The 26,521-nt window shown below is 42.8% G+C and overlaps 1 protein-coding gene across 2 annotated transcripts in view; it reads right to left on the bottom strand.

Annotated features, from left to right (window-relative positions):
• Positions 1-26,521, bottom strand: part of LOC148069147 (uncharacterized) — a 227,021-nt gene that overhangs the window by 158,493 nt on the left and 42,007 nt on the right. For both annotated transcript variants that reach the window (XR_015713022.1, XM_087803196.1), the window contains exon 2: positions 20,271-20,374. Coding sequence is in view for 1 of the 2 variants with exons in the window: in XM_087803196.1 (XP_087659322.1) it covers positions 20,271-20,374 (104 nt within the window). In the remaining variant the exon portion in view is untranslated. The remainder of the gene's footprint in view (positions 1-20,270; positions 20,375-26,521) is intronic.

Here is a 26,521-nt window from a genome sequence, read left to right as displayed (position 1 = left end):
TCGTATGATACAGGTTCTGATTTTCAAAGGCCACTAGATGGCGCTCTCCGCTCACTCGCTCAATTAACACATCATTGTTTGAGCGAGAGCGCCACCTACTGAGCTCTGAAAACAACGGCACTGTATCATGAAACTCTATGACAATGTAGTTTCTGTTCATATTTGGATAAATTGCAAATTAGATCCGGTGTAGGAACAATATCGTCCCCCCTACAATATCATCCCCCCTACAATATCGTCCCCCCTACAATATCATCCCCCCTACAATATCATCCCCCCTACAATATCGTCCCCCCTACAATATCGTCCCCCCTACAATATCGTCCCCCCTACAATATCATCCCCCCTACAATATCGTCCCCCCTACAATATCATCCCCCCTACAATATCGTCCCCCCTACAATATCGTCCCCCCTACAATATCATCCCCCCTACAATATCGTCCCCCCTACAATATCATCCCCCCTACAATATCGTCCCCCCTACAATATCGTCCCCCCTACAATATCATCCCCCCTACAATATCATCCCCCCTACAATATTGTCCCCCCTACAATATCATCCCCCCTACAATATCGTCCCCCCTACAATATTGTACCCCCTACAATATCGTCCCCCACTTCCTACGTGATGACGTCACACACGGCATATGCGAACGTCTCTTAAAAATAATTGTTATGGGTTAAATGAAGGTCAACAGAACGTTCACATGATACTTTTCACCACATAAAACATTTATATTGACAAGAAGACCATCTTCGTCAACATAATCGCTTTCCGTTCTTTCATTTCCTGGTCTGACGACACATCTTCGACACCAACAGGAAGTGTCCGCGCTACATGTGACGAAGGCGCTGATTGGCTGAAGCTGTTTTACTAATAAAAACGCACAACTGTACAATGAAATACAAACATTTTGAGTTCCGAAATAATTTGCTTTTATACATTTAACAATTGTTTTATATCACAAAGTTATAGAAAGGGGAATATTCTAACATTTTTGTTATTTAAAAAGCGAATTATTTGACGTCAACACATAGGAAGTGGGGGGACAGATATTGTAGGGGGGACCAAAATTGTACCTACACTAGATATGTATATATATACTAGGCTATGAAAAGTTTTGTTCTACCAAGAGAGGGGGGGGGGGGGACCCGAGCGCTGTCATGTCACGATGTTGCACTTTGTACTTTTTATTTGCACTTTGTTCTTGTTCCTGCTTTTATGAAACTTGCTGTACCTTCTATCGTCTGCTGCGAACTGGAAACCTAAATTCCAGAAGGAGATCTCCAGAAGGATCAATAAAGTCAATCTAGTCTAATCTAATCTAATCCCAGAGAAATCAATAAGGTAGACATGGGCAAGGTGTAGCCTGGAGGCTATTTGCGGCCCTTTGACTGTATTTATGCCCCTGATACGGTCAGAGTAAAACATGGAGGGAATGTTTACGAACGCTAACAATTATTAATTTGTGTTTATTACTGTTTGAACTGTAAATAAACATTTCTCAATTCTTTTGTTTAGGGAGGAAGTCATGGGTCACACCCAAGACAGTGGAGGGATTAAGCCTTGTGTTATAGTTGGGATAAAGTGAAAAACAAATGTGTTCGAGGTATCCCTTGGGTTGCCTGGTGAACAAGGCATACCTCAAACACATTTATTTTTTGGAACACCGGGTCACTTTGACCCAGAGGCAACACAAGATCGGACTCAGAACACCTTGAGTTGAGTGGCAGGAGTAAAGTTAGGGAGAGTGTGACAGTGAACACACACACACACACACACACACACACACACTATGACCACCCTCCTCACTTCCATATTCCAGGACGGGATTATCTTCATCCTCATCTCTCGGTTTGATTCTTGGGCGCCGCCGCCGCCGCCGCGCTCACGAAGGCGTCCTCGTCACCATCCGTGGCATCCATTTATCCCGCTTGATCGAAAAAAAAAAAAAAAAACCCAGCTAGCCGGGGCCTCGCCGCTCCAGCGCCGGCGCCGCTCCCTCAGTATGCAGCGCCGCACATCCGATACCCTTTAGTGCACACGAAGTGAGGAGCTGTCAGAAATACAACAGGCGAGCGCAGTAATTATGCAGATTTATGCGGCGCATTAACAAGAAGAATTAAAGGCACAAATGAGGTGGCTACACTTGAATTGTTGAGATTATGAATAATTACCAGCCATCTTTTTACTCTTAATATAACTTGTTTTTGATAAACAAAGCCTTAATCATCCCAATACTTTGGAGGATTCCGGTGACCTTCATTAATCTTAGACAACAAGTCTCCTGTGAGACTCTGGAGATGAGGCCCGTGCACGTGGCGAGCGTGCACGCCAGCGCCGCATATGCTAACTAGCCACTTCAGCCCGGAGCAGAGAGACCGACAGGTGAGAGTCCCAGCGACGGCGGTGGATCTGCTCGCTCCCCGGCGTGTCCAGGTATATATACGGCAGGACAGCAGGACAGATGCAGTGATGATGCTCCTCAGAGACTCCTGGAGCTTCTCTAATTACTAAACATCTCTGCTGCTCCGGTCTGGACCAGAACCTTCAGGAAGAGGCTTCCAGTGTTATTGATGACGGTCAAGTTTGGTCTTGAATGGATCAACTTTTACGTACTATTACTTCTACACTATGGGCAGAAAATAAAAAATTGTTTTGGTTTATTTTGGTCAGTTAAAGTAAATTAAGTGTCAGATTGTTTAAATGGTTGAATTTTTAAATCAACTTCATGAAGACCTTTTTTTACTCCCAACTACAAAATCTACATAATCTTTATTAAATTATAAAATTATTATATAATATTATTAAATATATATATACATACAAACTATCTTTACAATAGAAAAATATCTTTATAACTCAAAATTGAATACATGTTTATTTATTTGAATTTTTCTGAAAACTGTATTCTTTTTTATTTACTTTTTAAAGTGTAATTATTTATTTATTCATCAATAGATAATAAATTAAATAAATAATAATCAAAAATCTACATTCAAACTCAATTTTAGTTTTTTGTAAAAATTGGTTTTCAACCTTTATTTAATCTAACATTTTCCTGATTTCGTTTTATTTAAAATCATTAATAATTGGATAATTCTATGTTTGTTTGTTTGTTTTTTGCAGCTTCAACTATCAGTGTTAAATAACACAAATAATGATAATTGTTGCATTTATTTTTTTATTTTAAATTGTTTTTACTTGTATTATAGTTAGAAAAATAAAGGAAAAACCCAGTTTTTATTGTATGACGACCAATTGTTTTCTTTTTTAATGTTTTTTTAGCATTGATTGCGTTAAAATATTATATATGTAGTTTAATTATTAAAGTATTACACACTTTTAATATCTCTAGAGATTATTTTTGGGGGATTTAACGCCATAATAGTTTCATCCTGTGAAGCTAAGACATGGTGAAGAATCAGGAGATCATGATCTCAAGACTTGTGTATCGATGAACGGATGAATCTTGTCCTAGAGTTGCTGAACATGAATCCGGTCGCTCCCGTATCACCGGTTTCAAGACATTATGAAGCTGAAACCACAGGGTTCTGGTTCTGCTGCAGGAGATCAGTTTGAAATCTTCAAACGCGAGATTTAAAAAAAAAGAGTAATTAGCAGCGTCGCAAATGTAAGATCATCTTTCTTCACCTGACATCTCTCCACACGCAACACTCTCCTCCGGTCCTGCTCAGAGAGAGATGCTGACTCAGAACTTGTGTGGACATTAAGGCTAAAAGCCCGGGAGGCCATTGATGGAGGGGGCGGAATATAAAAGAGAGGAAGGCGAGATCCGAGCGGCCATTACTCACTCAGTCTGTCCGACGCTCGCCGTTAGCCACGGCGCCGAATGTCCTGAAGCAGCGGCCGGCACTTAAACTCCGCTCAAGTTCTGACAGAAATAGGTAATTTCACAGTTCATGGAGGGTCCGTCGAGGATTAAATCGTCGCCATTTCAAATTAGAAGGAACATTTCTCAGAACAGAGTGTTTTCTCCAAACAATTCCCGGCCTTTTTATTCGCCGCCGCGGCTCTGACAGACACTGTTAAGCATATGGAAGTGCGGCGAACATTTGGAGTCGTCGGCGCCTCCATATGTTTCACTGCTCCACCAAGTCCAAAAAATCCTTTATTTTCGGGGGGACATTTGACGAGGGCCACATGCTCGGCTCGCGCCTAGCCACGGCGCTCCAAAAAAAAAACCGGCGGCGCCGCTAACAGTAACTCACGTCTGCTCTATTGATCATGAAATCGCAGCTTCCCTCATCGAGACGAGAACAAAACAAGCCAATCGAGACCCAAATGGTTTACTGCCGGCTGGAGCTCGTCGACGGAGGAGCTGGTTTGCATAAAACGAGTCCGACCAGGCGGCGGGAAGGAGAGGAGAGGAAGGAGAAAACAAAAAAAAAATGGTCGCCATTACGAGAGCCAGATTTACAGCTTCTATTTCTAAAAATTCCCCCCGTGGTGGATCGATGAGGAGGAGCCGGTCTCGCCGACATCAATACAGCACTGCCCGGTCGGTCCGCTTTCATCCTGGCCACCCTGGAGCTCCTGCAGCCGGGGTTTTGGACCGACGCTCCCCCGGAAGCGGATGCCCTCGCGGGGCGGTCCCGGGATCAGCATCGGGGCTGAATAAATAGACGACCTCTCAGGAGTGGTTGGGGGCGATGTTCAACTTTTTTCGAGGACCCTTTTTTTTTCCGATGCTAAATGTCAGCGAGCGCCTCCTGCCCCCGTGACTCGCCGTGGAGATGACTCACCAGAGGGTCTTCGGAGATACCTTCCGAGGTGCCTTCAGCGTCCCGCAGCTATGAATACCCCCGACCTTCGACCTCTCCCGACGCAAAGACGGGAGAGAGTTGCAGGATTCTGGCCTGGATCGAAGCGCCCCCGGGGGGGAAGCCCTCGCCTCGGTCTTAGCACCCCAACCTCACCTCCTGCAAGTGGTCGTCTAGGAAGCCCGGTTGGTGGGTGGAGACTTGGCACCAAACTTTGAGAGTGCAGTCCAAGGTGCTCTCAGTGTATCTGGCGCCCCCGGGCCGGGAGCGCTCAGGTCTCCCCGAAGTCTTGGGAGACTTTTTAGTATTTTTAGACGTGAAGAAGCGAAGAACTTCACTCTCATCTTGAGCTGGAGGATCAGGGGCTGAGGGGACGGACGCGGGTCCTGAGGAGAATCTATGTCTTCAATGTTGACCTCACCTGTCGGAGAGGTCGGTAGGGACATGACGAGAGTAATTATTTTAGAAAATGTTAAAACTGTTGGGACAAATAGACCATCATCTCCTGAACAAAAATAAATCTCTTAGTGCCTCCAATTGTCCAGTGAGTGTGGTTTAGTTTGACCACAAAACATTTTTTTTTAATTTGATTTTTTTTACTGTGCATTGTTAAGATTTACCAAACAAATATGTTTATTATTTTGTAATTCAATTATTAATTATTTTCAATGCATTCATTTGAGTGAGGTTAGCTAACAGTAATGGCTTTAAATGGAATGCTAGCTATATTTAGCATAATAAGTAAGTAAGTAAGTAAGTAAGTAATATTTATTTATATAGCGCTTTTCCAGACCAGGGTCACAAAGCGCTTAAACAATCAAAACAATGCTCAAAAAAGTACATACTTTAAAGATCAAGATAATACTGAGAACAACACAGGAGTTCCAGACATTCAAGGAAAAGACTGATATTGTTTCCTATTTTTTTAGTTTTCAGTTTCCATTATTACGATGCAATACAAAGATAAAAATGTATCAGGTTCAAAACGCCTTAACTTCCTTTCAATCCATCAACTTTGTTAAATTATTTCAACATTTAAATGTATTTGACGTTTGCAACGAGGACAGAAATATGATGAAATAAAGGAGGATGGAAAACAAACTCTTGGGATAATTGTTATTTTTCCTGTTTCTTTCTCAGATAGAAGTAACGATATAACCTAAATATTCAGCATATTGTGCATCAAGACGTGTTTGAACCACACAGTGACGTCATTGCGAGACAAAAGAAAAGTTCCAGATACAGATCTATGAAGTCAGAACGAGTGCATAAGTCCCACATACTCGTAACATGAGATGTGTAGTCGTACTGTTAAGTTGCATTGATGTAACTACATATTCATACTCGTAATCCAGAAGGCAAGCATTTGTAATAGAAGACTTGTAGTCGTAAAAAAAAACAAAAAAAAAACATTGACTATATTTTCTAAGTGTACGAGTACAAGTTACTAAACACGACCTCTTGAATCTGATCTATTTTATCAGTGATTGACGTGCAAAACAAATCTGTGACTCACACCTGCAGATTCAAGAGGTCATTTTTATTAACTTGTTTAGTAACTTGTACTCGTACACTTAGAAAATATATGGTCAATGTTTGTTTTTTTGTTTTTTTTACGACTAGAAGTCTTCGATTACGCATGCTTGCCTTCTGGATTACGAATATGTAGTTACGTCAATGCAACTTAACAGTACGAGTACACATCTTATGTTACAGGTATGTAGGATTTATGCACCTGTGTTGACTTCCTACAGATCCCTCGTAACGTGGATCTCCACGTCGTCTCAAAATTGCTCAGATATCTCGTGCTACTGCTGTACTCGTTGCTTTGCACTTACAAATAGCAATACTTTTATCCAACTTGTATTTCTTCTTAAAACATCTAAATGGCTTTTTGTACCTAGATTAGATATTTGTGTTGCGATTTAACCTGTCCTTTTCGTAAACGTGTTGTACATCGCAGCAGTAGTCCGCCATATTTTGAAGCTTAAACCAATTTATAACTTTAAAAACGAAAATAATAAACAATAAATAATATACTAACTAATATATTGCCAATATAATTTTGAACAATCCAGAGAACCACAATAAGACGTTTGCGTGTAATAATAATAACTTTGATTTCCGATGTGTAGTTATTTTTACAGCGCTAATAGTTAGCATTCTGGTTAGCATGACGCTAAAACACAAGTGGTGTGGCTATAGTACGACCTCAGTAGACCATGAACATTTCAGTTTATCTTCCACACTCGGACTCGGATCTGACACAGAAGGAGTTACTCACACTGACTCACACTGACTCACACTGACTCACACTGACTCACACTGACTCACACTGACTCACAACTTACAATGTGTTTCCATTAAATTGGGGCGACTTCCTGTCGAGCAACTAAAGTCAACCACAGATGGAATATATCACGTAAAAGAGTCCATTAGTCAGAACCACTTGCGTCCGATTCACCGGGAAACACGACAGCCAAAGAGTCGTCGTCTGCCACCTGGTGGACGCTAGTTTCAGCACACATATAAAAGTAAATCAGAGGCATCAAGAAAACTCACCCTGACCCCAAAAACTTCTTCGTAGAAAATCCAGTCAGATCTTATAGTCAAACTATTCATGGACGTGAAGTCTGAAGCTTCACGTGGCCCCGGATGACGCTTGATTCCGGGGATCATGTGATGGTTTAGGATTATTCTTGTGGAGACACTTCATCTCATACACGAGAACATTCTTTAGACGCGTCTTTGTCTTCCCTGCTGACTTTAAAGAAAACCCGATTAACTAAAGGAGGCGACGTTTGATGTGTTTAACGTCCGTCAGTCTTTGTCGAGTCCCTCGAAGCCTGTCGTGGCGTCGCTCCGGTCTTGATTCCGTCCCTCCTCCTCCAGGCGTCAGGAGAGGGAAGGTGGCGCCGGATCGGGCGCCGTAATGAAGCTGAAATCTCCGCCATTATCCACCAATCAGCCGCTCCCTGTTTAAAACAGCGCCGGGAGTCGCCGGTGTTTTACATGAATATGGGGCTCAGCAGTGGAATACATTTGTCAGGTAGCTCTGCTCTCTCGTGCACACACACACACACACACACACACACACACACACACACTCTCCCATAATGGCACAAATGAAGAGTGTCCGGGGTGGGAAGCTTTTTTTCTCCACTATCAAAAGATGGAAAGTGCATTCGGAATCACGGAAGTACACTAATGCATGATGGGAAATAATGTAGCTTATCCCGCTCCAAACAGGTGTTTTGTTCTTCCTGACTCGTCTCCTGAATCAAAAGTGTGTAACTGTTTGTCGTACATGTCGTCACTCGCGGAGTCGCTGACATCTTTGGTCATGAACGTCGTGTGACCCGTAGAGACGAAAAAACAAATCCAGCTGTTGTCGAGTCATGTGTTTTAAATAAAGTTGATTCAAATACAAAACCTGTGCTGCTGCCATTTTGTTTTTGTTTTTTTTATATATTTCTGCAGAAAAACGTCCTCATTCTGTCTCCTCGTGAACATGTGTGACAGCCTGCCCAGAGGAGCTCATTTTTAATAACCAGACACGTGTTGTATTTATTCATCTATTTATTATTTTATATGAAATCTGTTTGATACAGTTTCTGGCTGACATGTGCGTTGACTCATGCACACACAAACACACACACACACACACACACACACACACACACACACCCACACACACACAAACACACACACACGTAGATCACATAGAAGCTCTCTGGCACCATCCAGTGGTAGTAAGTGTGAACATCTCTAGTTGATGAAAGCCAGTGATGAAGCTTCATGAAGCAGTGTCGTTATTGTCAGAGTCCACTAGATGGCGTCTCTGCACTATTTTCCTTTGTTTTGAACAACTGTTCTAATGAAACATCATTTTTAAACTGACGGCGCCACCTACTGACCTCTAAACAACATGAGACTGTTTCATGAAGCTTCATCAACACATCACAAAATGAAAGTTTTGTTGCACGAACAAACTAGATGTGTTTAATAAACGTGGGTTCCCACATGACCACTCGCCTGCTTTAAAACCATGAGTAGGAGACGGCGATTGCTTTCATTTTAATTGTCGTTGAACAGTAATTTTGAAAAGCTCCCAACAATAAAAAAAAAAAAAAGAGGAACCGATCCAAGAACCTTTATCATTTTTGTACAAAAACACAAAGATGCAACGTGTCGACACTTAAAGTGATTGTTGAACCAAAGTACACATTCAATTGTAGACACTAGACACTGGGAGTGATTTACTCTTTTTGTAGCATGTTAGCATATTAGCTTCTACTACAAACAACCTTAAAATATATAGTTATAGTATATTTATCATGATGGAGCTTCCATAAGGTGGGACATCACTATGGAAGTATTTGGATATTTTTAAATGGTAAAAAAAAAAGGGAGCACAGTCCAATTAATCCCAACCCTTAGTGAACGTGAGGGTGAGTAGAAAATTAGTGAAAATAGAATTTTGGGTAAACTATCATTAAAGTTTTTAATGAAATTTGAGACTGTAGTAAGTATACGATTCAACCAGTGGGGGGAGCCAAACCAAATATTTTCATCTTTCTTCAAGCTGCTTTAAATGAGTGATGGTCTGATGATGAAGCTTCATGAAGCAGTCGCGTTATTTTCAGAGTCCACTAGATGGCGGTCTCTGACTCTAGTGGACTCTGAACCTATGTCATCTTTAAACTGGCGCCACCTACTGACCTTTAAACAACATGACACTGTTTCATGAAGCTTCATCACTACTTTAAAGGCCCAATCAGTAAAACAAATATTTTTTTGATGTATTGCTCCCTCTAGTGTCGGAATAATGCTTTGTGTTTTTAAAATTAGTTTTTCTTATGTGGTACAACCTGATCTACGTCTAAATATTTTCCTCTTGTAAATTATGATAACACTTTTCAGTTAATTTTCAGACGAAGATTTATTCTCTTGAAAACGTGTCGGCCTCACTCGTCACGTCGTTCTCAGCCTGAAGAGCGACGACGGCGACTAGTTAATCGAGTCCCTCTGACTCTCCGGGGTAAACACAATCAAAAGTGACGAACATGAGCGACACTAATTTGCGCCGCTGTTCCCGAGTCACGCAGACGGATGTTCGTCACCTCTGATATCAACGCATGGCTTCTCGCCGTCTGAGCGTCTTCGCCGCCGTGTTCGGCGCGAAGCGTGGACGAATAAAACCGGCGAAGAGGGACATCTGTTTGCCTGGAGGAGGGGGCGCGAGCCCGAGCGCTCGGGGGCCACAAGGGAGCCGCAAACGCTCCGGAGCCCAAATGGCAGCGATGACAGCTTCTTTCCCGGAGTCACCGCCGGAGCAGGTACCTGCAGGCCGGGGCGGGGGGGGTTCGGGCGGGGGGCCCGGAGACAACAACAACACTTCACTTAAGCCTAATTAGAGAGGGGTCCCGGGTCAGAGCCGGCACAATATGGTGCACATACGCCTCCGCGGCGCTGACACCAGCGAGCTCTGGCTGGAGAGAAAGCTGCAGCAAACACACAACGATGGCGGCGAACATATGTCGGCGAGTAAACGCCGGACTTGTGAAGCAAGTCAGCAGTTTCCATAGCGATGTGAGTGGCACGCTACACGCCGCGGAGGTAATTTATGGAGTCCGGCAACATTCCTGCTGATATTAAAAGCTACTGTTGAGATGACAACAGGAACGTTTCAATGTTTTTCCACTTTATTCTGTGTGTGTGTGTGTGTGTGTCCACTCTCGCACACACACGCTGAGGTGACGTACGAGCTCTATGGCACCATCTGGTGGTTGTCAGCGGGAAACTGGTTGATGAAAGTACAGGTGTTGTCGCTCTAGATTGAAGGTGTCAGGTTCGGTGTTAAATATACACAATTAATACGGATGTACGTCATTTTGGTTCAGGTACAGGTTTTGGTTACACTTTAGAATGAAGAACACATTAAATATTATTAAGCTACTTATTCACATGTGTATTAATAGCAAATCCACCACTAATTTACATAAAGCACTAACTCACACCTTGTTCATTGCGACTATATTCTACCATTAATAGTATGATGTTAAAGTGTTCAAGCTGAACACCAACTTAATAACTGATTATTAACAATAAATTAAGAAGTAATTAAAGATAACTTTGGTGAAAATCTCTCTATTTACCCCTTGTTAAGTCTAAGTACCATGACATGAATAATTCATAATTCATAATACTGTCTCTTATAAAGGAGAAAAACAAACAGACAACAAAATATACTAGTATTAATATTACTTTACTATAACATAATTTATAATTATAATAATTATTGTACATATTCACATCTATGACCTCTTGTATTTTTCCTTCATAGAAGAAAGTATTATGAATAATGACTTATTTCTCTAATGGTACTTACACATTTGCATTCATTATTCATAATACTTTCTCCTTTAAAGGAAAAATACAAGTATTTATAGTAACCCAACTAGTCATAGATGTGAATATGTACAATAATTATTATAATTATAAATTATGTTATAGTAAAGTAATATTAATACTAGTACATTTTGTTGTCTGTTTGTTTTTTTCCTTTAAAAGAGACAGTATTATGAATTATGAATTACTTATCTCATGGTACTTAGACTTAATAAGTGGTAAATAGAGTTAGTTTTTAAGTTAACATCTTAATTTCTTGTTAATAATCAGTAATTGAGTTTTATTTCAGCGTAAACACTTTAATATCATAGTATTAGTGGTAGAATATAGTTGCAATGAACACGGTGTGAGACTTTATGATGGTAAATAAGTGTCTAACCTGCTGTTAATGGTAGTTATTATATATTATGGATTGTGTTAGTGCATAAAGGTGTAAGAAAATATTGGTCACCTAAATATTCAAACATGTTTTTTTCACAATACCGTGCGTATAATTAACAGAGCTGTATCGATTTTTTTAAATAAATAAAACCAAATATATATTTAGTTTTTGCTTTCAAATGATGTTTTACTTTATCATAGTTTATATTTCAATATATATATTTATATATATGTATAATTATATACATTATATTATGTATACTGAAATTATTTTTATTTTTTCATTTTATTTTCAATTCACATGAAAATAAAAGCGTTTGTTAATTTTTGTGTCATGATTAAACTTCAGGCCACTACTCAAGTACAAATATATCAGTGTCTATCAACTGTATTACAGTGTATTTTCACGTAAATTGTGAAACTCGTCGCCAGTTTTCTTGCCAATACACAACCTTCGGGCTCTTTTTAATGTTGAACGACACGTTCATAGAAGAAGAAATAAACTGCTGCTCCAGCATTCCACTGGAGGATAAACAGTCCAGGATGGATGTTAACCAGGAAACCAACGACATGCAGGGAGAGAAAATGAGATCCGAACTCATGATCTAATGCAGCGAAGGAAGGTCTTCAGCTCCACCTGTGACACGGAGGTGACGTGTGCAGACGTGAGCAGGACACGTCTGTGCAGATAAACTCTCAATCATGACGGTTAAACCCGCCTGGAAGCTTCAAACTAAATATGTATTACGTGGATCAAGGGAGTTTTTTTCTGGCCATGTCTGAGGTTATATTCATTCACGAGACCTCTCTGTCATGTTGAAGAAAGAGCTGAGCCAGAAGAGTCTTTAGTAGGCGTGTAGACATCGCAGTTTTCGACTATTCTATCAATATTTTATATTTTTCATAAAAGTCCTTCCATGGATTATATTTCGATAAAGTGTGTTTTTTATTTGCAATCAACATGCAAGCGTTTGTTCATTTTTGTGTTGGAGTTACAATTCTTACCACTAAATGTCAGCAGTCATTACATCATCCGCAGCTAAAATCCCATGAGATCTCGGCGACAACTGAGGACCAGAGGATACACTTGACTCTAGCAGCTTTTAAAGCTGATGTTTGGACAAATTTTAGTCTCAAAACAAATGAAAGCAGTTACGACTTCATCAAGAGTCATGTGGTCTGTAAATATTGCAACACCAGAGTCAAGTACTCGACAACACAACACATATATACTTGTTACTACAGTATCATAAGTACGTACGTATTGTAAACTTACCAATACACAACTCTAGTCTTCAGGTCTTTCTGATACTGAAGGTCGGTCATCTCGGTGGGACTCGGATTGGAACCTATGGTTACCCAAGCATCTGTTTTTTTCCTAGTGGCTCATTTTAGCCCTTCTCTACTCTACTCGACCCGAACTGCCGAACGGTTTGTCAAAAGAGATTCTTTATTTTGTAACTGCTTCGCTCTGGTGATGAGGACTGAATGCCAGCCACTGATTGTCAGGGAGTGAATGAAAAGTCATTTTAAAAAATATTATGACAAGGTGTACAGAATGTCGGTCAGAAAAGTTGTTCCGTGGAAAATGTCCAATAACTTTTGTGTCTGGTGCAGCATTTTCTCCAAATTCTGCAGCGCTATCTTATGACCAACCAGCACAACGTGAGTAGGTAGTGTAAGGATATGACAACTTTACTGTAATAAATCATTTAGATTTAACACACAATTCAAATAATCACTTGATTAACTGATAATCCTTTCATATTTAATTCATATTAAATAATCATTGCCTCTCTTTAGAATCTGTGTACTCAGCTATTCTTCTTGTCAAAACTACACTCACACTGAGAAAGACAAAACAATCGATGGTGCCAGCTTGTCAAGGACAAGGACAGACATCTGCGTAACTCAACTGATGAACAGATTCTCTTTACCAGACATTAAACTGCGGTAACTTTCCACAACCACATGGCACAGCCATCTTAGAAGACAAGTATTATTAGTATAAGACTAATATTCATACTATAAAGGACCCGCCAATTTTGTTAGAACGTTGCGCTTGGCACTCGAAGACGTCTCTGCGATAGTCTCTGCTTTGCCGAGGCCCATGAATCATGGAAGTTGTGTCTCTGACTTTTGCATATTTCACTAAACGAGCATTTTCTCTTAAATTCATTCCTGTGTTTTCTTTGTCCTTCTTCACCACCACCACGTATCGAGACTGGGGTAGGGTCGGTCCATCGGAACAGAACCCCGACAGTAGCAGGGCCGATAGAAACACAACAGAGTCAGGTAAGGCCTGTCATTGTGTAGATGAAAAGCGTGAAGGTGCGATATGACGACGGGGACAAATTGGACCTCTTGACTCCGACTGCTGCCCCCACGACCTTAGCTCAGTGTCTCATCTGCAACAAGTCACTGACCCGGGAGGTGGGGGGGTGGCGGGGGGTCCACATGTACAGTTCATAATCAGGAGGTAGCTGGTAATGTGGAGGCATTCACCCACCAGACGAACATCTCTCACTTTATTAGCATGACAAAGAACACAATCATTTTGGATATGCCTGATCGCCGTTTTCATTAACTTCCTGGTGATTTATGAACAAAAGTGTCAGGAGCGCGGCGAGGAAAGCGGCGAGGAAAGCGGCGAGGAAAGCGGCGAGGGAAGCGGCGGGCCTGCGACGACCGGAGGAACCGAGGGGGAAAAAAACAATGCAGAGCAAATAAAGAAACGCCATCTTAGGCGATGAATAATGAGCGGGCGAGGACCGGGGCCAGGAAGGGGTTAACAAGGTGGAGGCTTTCATAAGAGTCGATTCCACTCTGATGTATATCCAGTTAATTATGACATTCATTAGGTTTTCTTGCTCTGCACAGTCATCGCGAGACCCCCGGCTGGGAAACATTCTCCGCTCGGCTAATAGGGAATTCCATCAGCCGCGGAGGAGATGGAGGCTCATGTGGTTTTATATTCAAAGTCTGCAGATGGAGAAGTTGAAGTGAAAAAACTTTGGCGACGCAGAAGCTGTAGGTGTCTTTTCTCCCCTCGTTCTTAAATGTTTATGAGTTGATGATCTCCAGGAACTTCAGTTGAGACGGAGTCATCGAGGACGAAACACGTGATTGTGTTATCAGTGAGTGTTTCTGATCCTAGTGCAGTGAAGGGGTGACGACTTCAGTCACGATGAACTGACTTCACATGTTTTTATGTTTCGTGAAATCCTTCTTTTACTCATAAGTTTTAAATTGGAAATGTGTCGGGAGGACGAAGGAAGGAGAGGAAACAGGGAAAGAGAGGTGGTTAAATCAGTTCAAAAGTGTTCGGTGTCGGTTAAAACATGGTGGCGAGAGAGAGAGAGGGAGGAGGTGAAGAAGTGAGTGCAGGCAGTGTGGAGATGACTGTGAGGGAGCAGCCAAAATGAAAGACGTTAAGTCCTGGTCGATCCACTGTACTTTAATACCAAAATCAAGCTTTGAAAAGACAATGAATCGCACAGAGCTGCAGCAAAGCAAGTGTCCACAAGGGGCTGCAGAAAGAAAATAACACAAGGCATTAAAATTACAACATATTCTTGAAAAACTCTTTTATCAAAGTCTCTTCTGTCATTTTCTTGTGTTTTAACTTTATACAATTTAATTTCTGCACAAAAACCCTGGTCAAGTGCAACTGGGCAGAAGAAGTGTTTTTTTGGTCAAATATTGAAATTATTTTTGAATTTAAAGGGTAACTAAAGTGAAAACCAAACTCTCTTCACTCACATGTTTCAAATGTTGAGTCTTCGTCTCCAAGATGATCATGATAACGAGAGTCCATTATGATGTAATAATGGCTTCACTCCTCTTTCAGCTAACTGTAATCACGCCCGCTTTGTTTATACAACGAGTCCTCTAGAGGTCGAGACCTCTGGGATTGATGATGCTTGATGACGAACTTTGATGTTTGACAAATCACAGCAGAGTGGGTGTTTTCAGTGGGCGGGGCTTAAGATCGTTTTCTAATGTCAATATTTCTAATGAAATGATAGTTTTGTACAAACACACACTAATGATACAATAGAGTCACACATCTATTTAAGACTTGACTTGACTTTTGTGTCTTGTTTATTCACCAGTGTTAACATCTCTTTTCCAGGTTCCATCCTTTTTTTTCTGTTTTATTTCGCGTATCCGTGGAAAGTTTTTTTTTTTAACGTTTTTGGATATTTAGAGATATTGGACTCTTTATTTTTTTATGTATATATTTGATCGTTCAGATCTTGAGGCCCGGACCTTGAGTGTGACACATGGGAGTCTGAAAGTTGTGAAGCCGAGTTGCAAAAGTGAGATGATCCTGAACTACTGGGACATGTGGAGAAGTTTGGATACAAAGTCGGGGACGACAGATGAAGTTGGAAAACTATTTTTCTGTTGAATAAAAACAACTCATGAGAGTGAAAAAAAAAAAGACTGGAGTCGTCCAAGGAAGAGGAACCAGGAGACGATGCTCCACCTGTCTCTTCTGGATCTTCTCAATAAAATGAACTTCAATACCTGTGGAACCAAACCTCCCCTCGACTCTAGTGGGCTTCACCCCTCAGTCTCTGGAACAGACGGGCGAACCCCTGACACTCACATAAATCCAGACGTCATGGCAGCCGTAATAACTATCACTTTCACGGCATGAAAAAATAATGAATCTGCAGATAAAAAAACGAGGGAATCCTTCATCCCCCAAAACTTCACATAAAACTCCTCGAACCCGGGGCGAGCGCAGACCGGACCGCCGCCGCCGTCTTTCCATCCTGAGTAAATTATGATCCGGAGAAATCATAAATGAGTCACAGACCTGTTTCATTTGGATCTCTATTTGATCACGCTCTGCTTTTATGCCCACATCTTTCACTCGGGCGCTCAGGGGACTTTACAGCGGCTCGTTTCTCCGTCCTTAAGAGGCCTCCTGGCCCCGGCCCCCCACACCCTCCCGATCCTCCCCCCAAAGACAACACCGACGGGAGCCGGGGTCTGAAGCGACGGGTCTTTTTTTAAAAAAAAAAAGATGGCTGACGAACGACTCTCCCTCCCCAAGAAAGAAAAAAAAAGCCAATGAAAACAAGCTCGACGGGGCCGTCGGAGCGTAAATCAATCGGGGCCCGAACACATATTTCCACGCCGGAGAATTTATATGTTTAATTACCAGCACAGGTGCCAGGGCCGCGGCTTCGACTCATTACGGCGAGATATACGGCGGCGAGAAAGGACGGATAGCGCGGGACCGAAAAAAAAAAAAAAAAAAGGGAGGACAAAGTAATTAGCCATCTCTTATTTAATGGGACCCGTCCTCCAGTCGCTCGCCGCCGCCGCGGATCCTCGTCCATATGCTGCCGTTCACAAGTCATTTGGCGAGAGGACCGCGGGCGGCAGGTAGCGCCGCCGCAATTAACGCAAGGATCGACGGGGATTGAAAAAGCAAGTGTTTAACTGTAATATTTGATTGTCCAGCGCTGCCCCGAATCTCTGGTGGACCCCCTGCACCCCCTGCACCCCCTTTCCTGGAAGATCTCTAAAGATTTACTGCCAAAGATTATATTCAAATGGATCAAAACTGAGAGGGAAAAAAAAGAATGATTTAATGTGAATTATTCTTGGGCTTGAACAACTTTTCTGTGTCTCGAAATATATTTGACAAGTTCAAAACTGTTTTTATTATTAGTGATGTGTTGATGAAGCTTCATGAAACAGTGTCATTATCTTCAGAGTCCACTAGATGGCGTCTCTACACTATTTTCCTTTGTTTTGAACAACTGTTCTAATGAAACATCATTTTTAAACTGATGGCGCCACCTACTGACCTCTAAACAACATGACACTGTTTCATGAAGCTTCATCAACACATTACTACTTATTTGTGTCATGTGGATGAGTTTTGTGTAGTCAAAACAACAATTTGTGTAGTCGAAACAACATATTGTGTGTAGTTAAAATCAAGTGTCTTATTATATATTTTTTGTCTTGTGGAAACTTTATTTGAACAGTTTAAAACGTTTCTATTTTTTTTATGCGTGTAACACTATTTTTGTGCTTAAAAACTTTTGGAACAGAACCAGTAAGAAAAGTACTGAACCGGAATCAGTGAAATGTGACTCATTGGTTAATGTTTAGCTCATAGTTGTTTTGTGTCTTTTTCTTTTGTTAAAATTTGGACGGAAGAAAGTAAGAGTGTGTTTTGGCAAGATCTGGCGAAAAAGATGTGTATCACGATACAATATATTGTGATACTGTAGTAACAAGTATATATTTGTAGTATTGTCCGAGTACTTGACTGTGGTGTTGCAGAATTTACAGACCACATGACTCTTGACGAAGTTTGTTCCCAAACCAAAAATATGTCCAAACATCAGATGCTGGAGTCACTGTATCCTCTCATCCTCAGACATAGAAAAGGAACAAACACTATATATATAATATAATATTTGCCTATTACTTGTAAATCGAAAATGTAAATAATCGTTTTATACAATGTGTTGATGAAGCTTCATGAAACAGTGTCATTATTTTCAGAGTCCACTAGATGGCGTCTCTGTACTATTTTCCTTTTGTTTTCAACAACTGTTCTAATGAAACATCATTTTTAAACTGATGGCGCCACCTACTGACCTCTGAACAACATGACACTGTTTCATGAAGCTTCACCAACACATCATTACTAAAAAAAAATATTTCTAAATCAACTCGTCACTGTTAGAATGCTTAAGTGAGTCAGTGAGTCAGTGAGTCAGTGAGCCAGTGAGTCAGTGAGTCAGTGACTCACGAGGAGTCAGAGTCAGCCTCACACTAGAACAGGATGACATGCGTTGCTCAAGGGCTCTCTCTCTCTCTGCTGTTACTCCTGGACAATCATCTCATGATCTGGAGCTTCAAACAGAAGCTGCTCTCTGGCCGCGGACATGAAACCGGGTCCAGCAGGACCGCCAGCGCTCTAATGTACATGCAGTAATCATGTCGAGTCCGGTGCCGTGGCCCCCCACACACACACACACACACACCCCCCCGGACCCCCCGGCTGTTGTCTGGCCCGGCCGTCTCTCACCGGACAGCACTTGGCTGGACTGACCGCCTCGCTCTGGCCACGGGCTTATTGCGATTGGCAGGCCGGGCCCGTCATCTCTGCCGGAGCGAGGCTTCTGACCCGCGTGTGTGTTTGGCTCGAGCTGCCGCATTAAAACATTAGAGCCCGGAGCCCGGGGCCAGTTTGGCCGGAGCCGCCGTGTTTAACAGGCTGAGATGATGGAGCTAAACACCTGATGTTCTCAGTCTGGCTGCCAGAGCGACACGCCTGCTGCCGTGTGAGGCTCCAAGAACCACCGGCGCTGTGTCACGGACCTCGCTCGTGTCATACGTGTCACACCTCAGAAGTGTGTTGTGTCTTTACTGTGAGGTCACAACCTGACCTGACCTTTGACCCTGAGATCAAAACGACATCACCTGGTGCTTTGAACGTCTATTTTTTTTTTTTTTCTTACGTGTTTAAACAAGTGTGTGTGTGTGTTTGCATGTGTGCCTGTGCACAGGTGTGTGTGTGTTTGTTTGCACTTGTTGTGTTGTGTGTGTACAAGTATCTGTGTTTCTGTCAGTATATTCAGATGATATGTGTGTTTTTATGCATGTGTACCTGCGTGTGTATATATGTGTGTGTGTGCGTGCGCATGTGTATTTGAGTGTATCTGTATGTGTGTGTTTGTGTGCATGTATGTGTGTCTAGGTGTGTGTGTGCGTGTGTTTGTGCACGCATATGTACATGTATGTGTGTGAGTGCTTGCACATCACATGTGCATGTACATTAGTGTGTGTGTGTGTGCATATATGCATGTGAGTATGTGTCTGTAGTTGTGTGTGTGTGTGCATATGTGTGTTGAATATACTTGGGTGTACATGAATGTCTTTGTGTGCGTGTGCATCTGTGTGCAAGTGTGTGTTTTTGTGTGCGCACATGTCCATGTATGTGTGCATTAGTGTGTGCAGGTGTGTGTATGAGCGTCTCTGTGTCTGTGGATGTGTGCGTGTACATATATGTGTGTGATTGTGAGTGTGCGTGGATGTGTGTGTTGTATGTACATGGGTGTTCATGTATGTGTGTGTCTACTTGAGTGTACATGTATGTTTGTGTGCACATGTGTATGTACTTGTGCAGGTGTGTGCAAGTGTGTCTGTGTGTATATGTGTGTGTTGTATGTTCGTGGGTGTAAATGTAGGTGTGTGTGGGGTTTCTTTGTGCGTGCGCATCTGTGTGTATACGTGAATGTATATTTATGTCAATCAATCAATATACTTTATTGATCTCCATGGAGAAATCTCACAGAGAAATTCAACTGTGTGCATTAGTGTGAGCTGGTGTGTGTGTTTGTGTGTGTGTCTGTGTGTGTGTGGGCATCTATATGTCTGTGGATGTGTGAGGGTATATGTATGTGTGTGATTGTGTGTGTGTACGTGAGTGTGTCTATGTTTTTGGACACAAAAAATCCAATGTAGTTCTTCAAGTTCTAAACCATACAAACTTAACATGGTTTATTGAAGTGTGTATCTAAAGAAACATGTGTGTTAACTTATATTTATTGTGTTACTGTCCTCAGCATCAGCTGAAGCTCCGTCAGAACCGAACCACAGCAGAATGCGTCACCGACACAGTCAGGCAGACTTGGCTCGGATCCCTACCTGGTGCAGACTCTCCTGGCGGAGGTCCAGTCCGGCTGTCGTCTCCGCTCCCGGCGGCGCTCCAACCGTCTCGGGTCCCGGCGGGGGACGCGTCCGGCGCCGTCCTGCGAGGGACACGAAAACAGGCTCATCAGCAACTTGAAACAAAGACACACGAAACGCTGAGTCGACATGAAAGGTTACATAAGAACCTATGAAAGTCCAACAATGAGACCAGACGCACAGAGACGGTTAAACCTGGTCGATAAAGGGAGCCGCAGTCAAATGGAATGATTCCGCTGAATGACCACTAGGGGGCGACAACAAGCGTGTTTCTTAAGGTTTTGGAATAAATCGTCTACTTCTTGTGAGACGACAAAACCGACAGTGTTGTAGCAGGATGCGGCTCTCTGCTGCCCCCCACAGGAGGGTCACGGTATCGACCGACGACGAGGCCCCAACAGGTTGATCGCGGCGAGCAGATGTGGGGCTCGTCGGGGGGCGGAGCCCAGAATTCCCCGAACTAATCTGAGTAATCAGGGCGCCGCCCCGCCGTGCTCTCTCCTTCCTACCCATAACCCCCGTGTGTGGGGGTGTTCCTGTGACCCACTTCACACATCTGGGTCAGCTGAGCGGCAACGCACATTTGAATAAGCTGCACACACACGACAACAAACACACACAGGTTCAGGTGTTGGAGAGTTGTCTCAATAGTGGTCGCGTGACTTACTTCACGCTGCTGCCCCCACGACCTGTGGTTGAAGCCCGGGAATAAAACTGACCACCTGTCGTTGTTAAGATTCTCTGCTTTACTAGAGAGTTGCAGGTTCAAATCCCCTGTCAAGAAACTCAACACAACAGTGGAATCATTGAAGTTCTGTTATTTCACTGTGTGTCAAACGAGCTCCTTGGAGGAGGTATGTCACGTCTTTGTTCCTCTCTTATGTCTAGACCAGTGTTGGGGAACAAACTTTTGCTCAAGGGCAACATTCTAACAGTGGCAGCAGTGAGTGTCAAGAAAAAATATAAGTGAAGGAAAAAGTAAATATGCTAAGAAGTAACATTTTATTGCATTTTTTTCAAAGTCATTTAAAAATAAACCTGATATAAAAGAAACATTATTTTAAATATTTGTTATATTTATATCAATATTGTTAGGGGCAATAATTAAAAACATGTTTGTGTGTGTGTGTTTGTTTATGTGTGTGCATGTGTGTGTGCGTTACTGTGTGTGTGCGAGTTTGTGTGTGTGTGTGCGTCCGTGTGTAGGTATGTGTGTGGGGAGCGACTGATGGAACTGCATTGAAAATGAGATGCAGTCTCAGGTGTGTAGGTATGTGTGTGTGTACATGGGTATGTGTGTTTCTTTTTGTGTGTCGCTCTGTGTCTTTTTCTGTGTGTTTTGAGTCTGTGTGTGTGTCTGTGGGTGGGTATTTATGTGTTTGCAGTTGTGTGTGTTCATGTGTAATTGTGTGCATGTATGTGTGCGCGCATGTATAAGGGCTTGTGTGATTATTTTTGTGTGTTTCTCTGTGTGCATTTCTGTGTGTATTTTGAGTCTGTGCGTGTGTGTGCGTCCGTGTGTAGGTATGTGTGTGGGTATTTATGTGTTTGCATGTGTGTGTGTTTCTGTGTGTATTTTTGTGTGTGCATGTGTAATTGTGTGCATGTATGTGTGCGCGCATGTATAAGGGCTTGTGTGATTCTTTTTGTGTGCTTCTCTGTGTGCATTTTGTGTGTATTTTGAGTCTGTGCGTGTGTGTGCGTCCGTGTGTAGGTATGTGTGTGGGTATTTATGTGTTTGCATGTGTGTGTGTTTCTGTGTGTATTTTTGTGTGTGCATGTGTAATTGTGTGCATGTATGTGTGCGCGCATGTATAAGGGCTTGTGTGATTCTTTTTGTGTGCTTCTCTGTGTGCATTTCTGTGTGTATTTTGAGTCTGTGCGTGTGTGTGCTTCCGTGTATAGGTACGTGTGTGGGTATTTATGTGTTTGCATGTGTGTGTGTTTCTGTGTTTATTTTTGTGTGTGCATGTGTAATTGTGTGCATGTATGTGTGCGTGCATGTATAAGGGCTTGTGTGATTATTTTTGTGTGCTTCTCTGTGTGCATTTCTGTGTGTATTTTGAGTCTGTGCGTGTGTGTGCGTCCGTGTGTAGGTACGTGTGTGGGTATTTATGTGTTTACATGTGTGTGTGTTTCTGAGTGTATTTTTGTGTGTGCATGTGTAATTGTTTGCATGTATGTGTGCGTGCATGTATAAGGGCTTGTGTGATTATTTTTGTGTGCTTCTCTGCGTGCATTTCTGTGTGTATTTTGAGTCTGTGCGTGTGTGTGCGTCCGTGTGTAGGTATGTCTGTGGGTATTTATGTGTTTGCATGTGTGTGTGTTTCTGTGTGTATTTTTGTGTGTGCATTTGTAATTGTATGCATGTATGTGTGCGTGCTTGTATAAGGGCTTGTGTGATTATTTTTGTGTGCTTCTCTGTGTGCATTTCTGTGTGTATTTTGAGTCTGTGCGTGTGTGTGCGTCCGTGTGTAGGTACGTGTGTGGGTATTTATGTGTTTGCATGTGTGTGTGTTTCTGTGTGTATTTTTGTGTGTGCATTTGTAATTGTGTGCATGTATGTGTGCGTGCATGTATAAGGGCTCGTGTGATTATTTTTGTGTGCTTCTCTGTGTGCATTTCTGTGTGTATTTTGAGTCTGTGCGTGTGTGTGCGTCCGTGTGTAGGTATGTGTGTGGGTATTTATGTGTTTGCATGTGTGTGTGTTTCTGTGTGTATTTTTGTGTGTGCATGTGTAATTGTTTGCATGTATGTGTGCGTGCATGTATAAGGGCTTGTGTGATTCTTTTTGTGTGCTTCTCTGTGTGCATTTCTGTGTGTATTTTGAGTCTGTGCATGTGTGTGCGTCCATGTGTAGGTATGTGTGTGGGTATTTATGTGTTTGCATGTGTGTGTGTTTCTGTGTGTATATTTTTGTGTGTGCATGTGTAATTGTTTGCATGTATGTGTGCGTGCATGTATAAGGGCTTGTGTGATTATTTTTGTGTGCTTCTCTGTGTGTATTTTGAGTCTGTGCGTGTGTGTGCGTCCGTGTGTAGGTATGTGTGTGGGTATTTATGTGTTTGCATGTGTGTGTGTGTTTCTGTGTGTATTTTTGTGTGTGCATGTGTAATTGTTTGCATGTATGTGTGCGTGCATGTATAAGGGCTTGTGTGATTATTTTTGTGTGCTTCTCTGTGTGCATTTCTGTGTGTATTTTGAGTCTGTGCGTGTGTGTGCGTCCGTGTGTAGGTATGTCTGTGGGTATTTATGTGTTTACATGTGTGTGTGTTTCTGTGTGTATTTTTGTGTGTGCATTTGTAATTGTGTGCATGTATGTGTGCGTGCATGTATAAGGGCTTGTGTGATTATTTTTGTGTGCTTCTCTGTGTGCATTTCTGTGTGTATTTTGAGTCTGTGCGCATGTGTGCGTCCGTGTGTAGGTACGTGTGTGGGTATTTATGTGTTTACATGTGTGTGTGTTTCTGTGTGTATTGTTGTGTGTGCATTTGTGTACCTGTAGGAGTTTAGATGTCTGCGAGCACTTAAGTGTGCGCATGTGTGTGAACTCCTGTGTACAATAATGTGCAACTTAGACACAACTGGAGTGTGTATATTTTTGTTTAATAGTGTGTTACACATGCTAGCATGTTGTCGTGTGTGTAACTAGAGACTATGAGGGACTGATGGAACTACATTGAAAATAAGATGCGGTCTCAGGTGTGTGTGTGTGTGCGTGTGTGTGTGTGTGTGTGTGTGTGTGTGTGTGTATGTGTGTGTGTGTGTATGTGTGTGTGTCTGAAGTCGAGTGTCCAGCACGAAGCCGCCGAGGAGGGAGAAGGTTGTAGCGCTGGATGTAAACAAGCGTCTCCCGGCGCAGTGGGGCCTTTTTCCACGGCGGCAGGAAGTGAGTCCGGGGCCAGATGAAGAGAGCGCTTGGCTCTTTAAACGCCTGTATCGCTTCCAAAAATACGGAAAATAAAAAACTTTTGAAGTGTGTTTGTGTTTGAGGCGAAGGAGCAAAGGTGTGCTTCAGCGTTTGAGGCGAGAGGCTGGAGAGTCTCCTTGTGTGTGTGTGTGCGTGTGTGTGTGAGTGTGTGTGTGTGTGTGTGAGGAGGTCCCTGTTGCCAGTTTGAAAAAGCACGGCGAGCCCAGGTAAATGGCACGCCGTCCTCTGCACATGCCCGGTGGCTTCTTCTCTCTCTTCACAGGGAGAGTTCACAGGGCCAGTTAGCACCGTTCACAGCGGACCCTCGGGCGGCGACGCACACACACACACACACACACACACACACACTCGTGCACCGAGGATTCTTGAAGCGCACACAAGCGTACACAAAAGCCACAGACACATGAATGCATGCAGCGGTTGCACACACACTGGCGCTCGCACACAGTTGGCCCGTGGCGAGAGTGTTCAAACAGGCGTGATATTGAAATCCAGCAGCAGGAGAACAGTGAAGGTCCAGAGCAGGTTATTGATCAAGGTTAGCCTAGTGTGAAGACTCCGCCTGTGGCCACCAGAGGTGTGTGTGTGTGCGTGAGCTACTGTGTGTGTTTGTTTATGTGTGAGCATGTCTGTGTGTGTGTGTTACTGTGCGTGAGTTACTGTGTGTGTTTGTTTATGTGTGAGCATGTCTGTGTGTGTGTGTGTGTGTGTGTGTGTGTGTGTGTGTGTGTGTGTGTGTGTGTGTGTGTGTGTGTGTGTGTGTGTGTGTGTGTGTGTGTGTGTGTGTGTGTGTGTGTTACTGTGCGTGAGTTACTGTGTGTGTTTGTTTATGTGTGAGCATGTCTGTGTGTGTGTGTGTGTGTGTGTGTTACTGTGCGTGAGTTACTGTGTGTGTTTGTTTATGTGTGAGCATGTGTGTGTGTGTGTGTGTGTGTGTGTGTGTGTGTGTGTGTGTGTGTGTGTGTGTGTGTGTGTGTGTGTTACTGTGCGTGAGTTACTGTGTGTGTTTGTTTATGTGTGAGCATGTCTGTGTGTGTGTGTGTGTGTTACTGTGCGTGAGTTACTGTGCGTGTGTTACTGTGTGTGAGTTACTGTGTGTGTTTGTTTATGTGTGAGCATGTGTGTGTGTGAGTTACTGTGCGTGAGTTACTGTGTGCGTTTTTTTATGTGTGAGCATGTCTGTGTGTGTGTGAGTTACTGTGCGTGTGTTACTGTGCGTGTTTGTTTATGTGTGTGTTACTGTGTGTGTTTGTTTATGTGTGAGCATATGTGTGTGTGTGTGAGTTACTGTGTGTGAGTTACTTTGCGTGTTTGTTTATGTGTGAGCATGTGTGTGTGTGTGAGTTACTTTGCGTGAGTTACTGTGTGTGTTTGTTTATGTGTGAGCATGTGTGTGTGTGTGCGTGTGTTACTGTGTATGAGTTACTGTGCGTGTTCTGTAGATGTGTGTGTTTAAAAGTGTATTACACATGCTAGCATGTCAGCCTTTGTTAGTTCAAAGAAGTGTGTAGGAATGAGATCAGTTGTTTGTGTGTACAGATCCATTGTGTGTAATTGTGTGTTTAGAATCAATGGATGAGTCAGTATTTCATGTCTCACAGAGTCAGACAAAGTTGTCTCGTTCATACAAATGAAACACACACATACAGACAAACACAGTCCCACACTTGCACGCACACAAACAAACACACAAGTATATACACTCATATTCACAAAAACATACTCACGCACACATTCACGGATACATGTACACAAACACAAAAAACACACACACACACACACACACACTCGTCTTCTAAGCTGATCTTCATTGAACCACATTTCTTGTTGGAAAACAACATCTACCTGCTCCGACCATAACATTATGACCACCTGTTTGAGTCTACTGTCGGCTCAAAATGGACTCGAGTTCAACGTCTACAAGTCAAGAAGTTCAACAAGTAGTACTTGAAGAAAGTACTTTCAACCACCACTGGACCCTGCCGACCACGTTCTGGTATCTCCTACGTTTGACCTCCGACCTCGCGGCCGACATCCCCGTCTGCAGCAGCGAAGTCTCCGAGGCGACCCCCGGGTTCAGACGCGAGGCTCAGGCGGGTCCGCCGGAGAGGGACGGCGCCGGGTTCCTCCTCGGCGAGAACTCGGAGAAAAAGAAAAAAAAAACTTGGCTGCTCATCTCGCAGACAACCCTGAACACACACTGACATATGGACTCACATAAGCAGATGTATGAACTGTGAGTGCTGCTCTCAGAGGCGCCATCAAACCACCTTCATAT

This window comes from Callionymus lyra, chromosome 11 (assembly GCF_982586985.1).
Source record: "Callionymus lyra chromosome 11, fCalLyr1.hap1.1, whole genome shotgun sequence".
Classification (NCBI taxonomy): Eukaryota; Metazoa; Chordata; class Actinopteri; order Syngnathiformes; family Callionymidae; genus Callionymus; species Callionymus lyra.
Note: the sequence above shows the minus strand (reverse complement) of the source record. Positions and strands in the feature narration are given on the sequence as shown.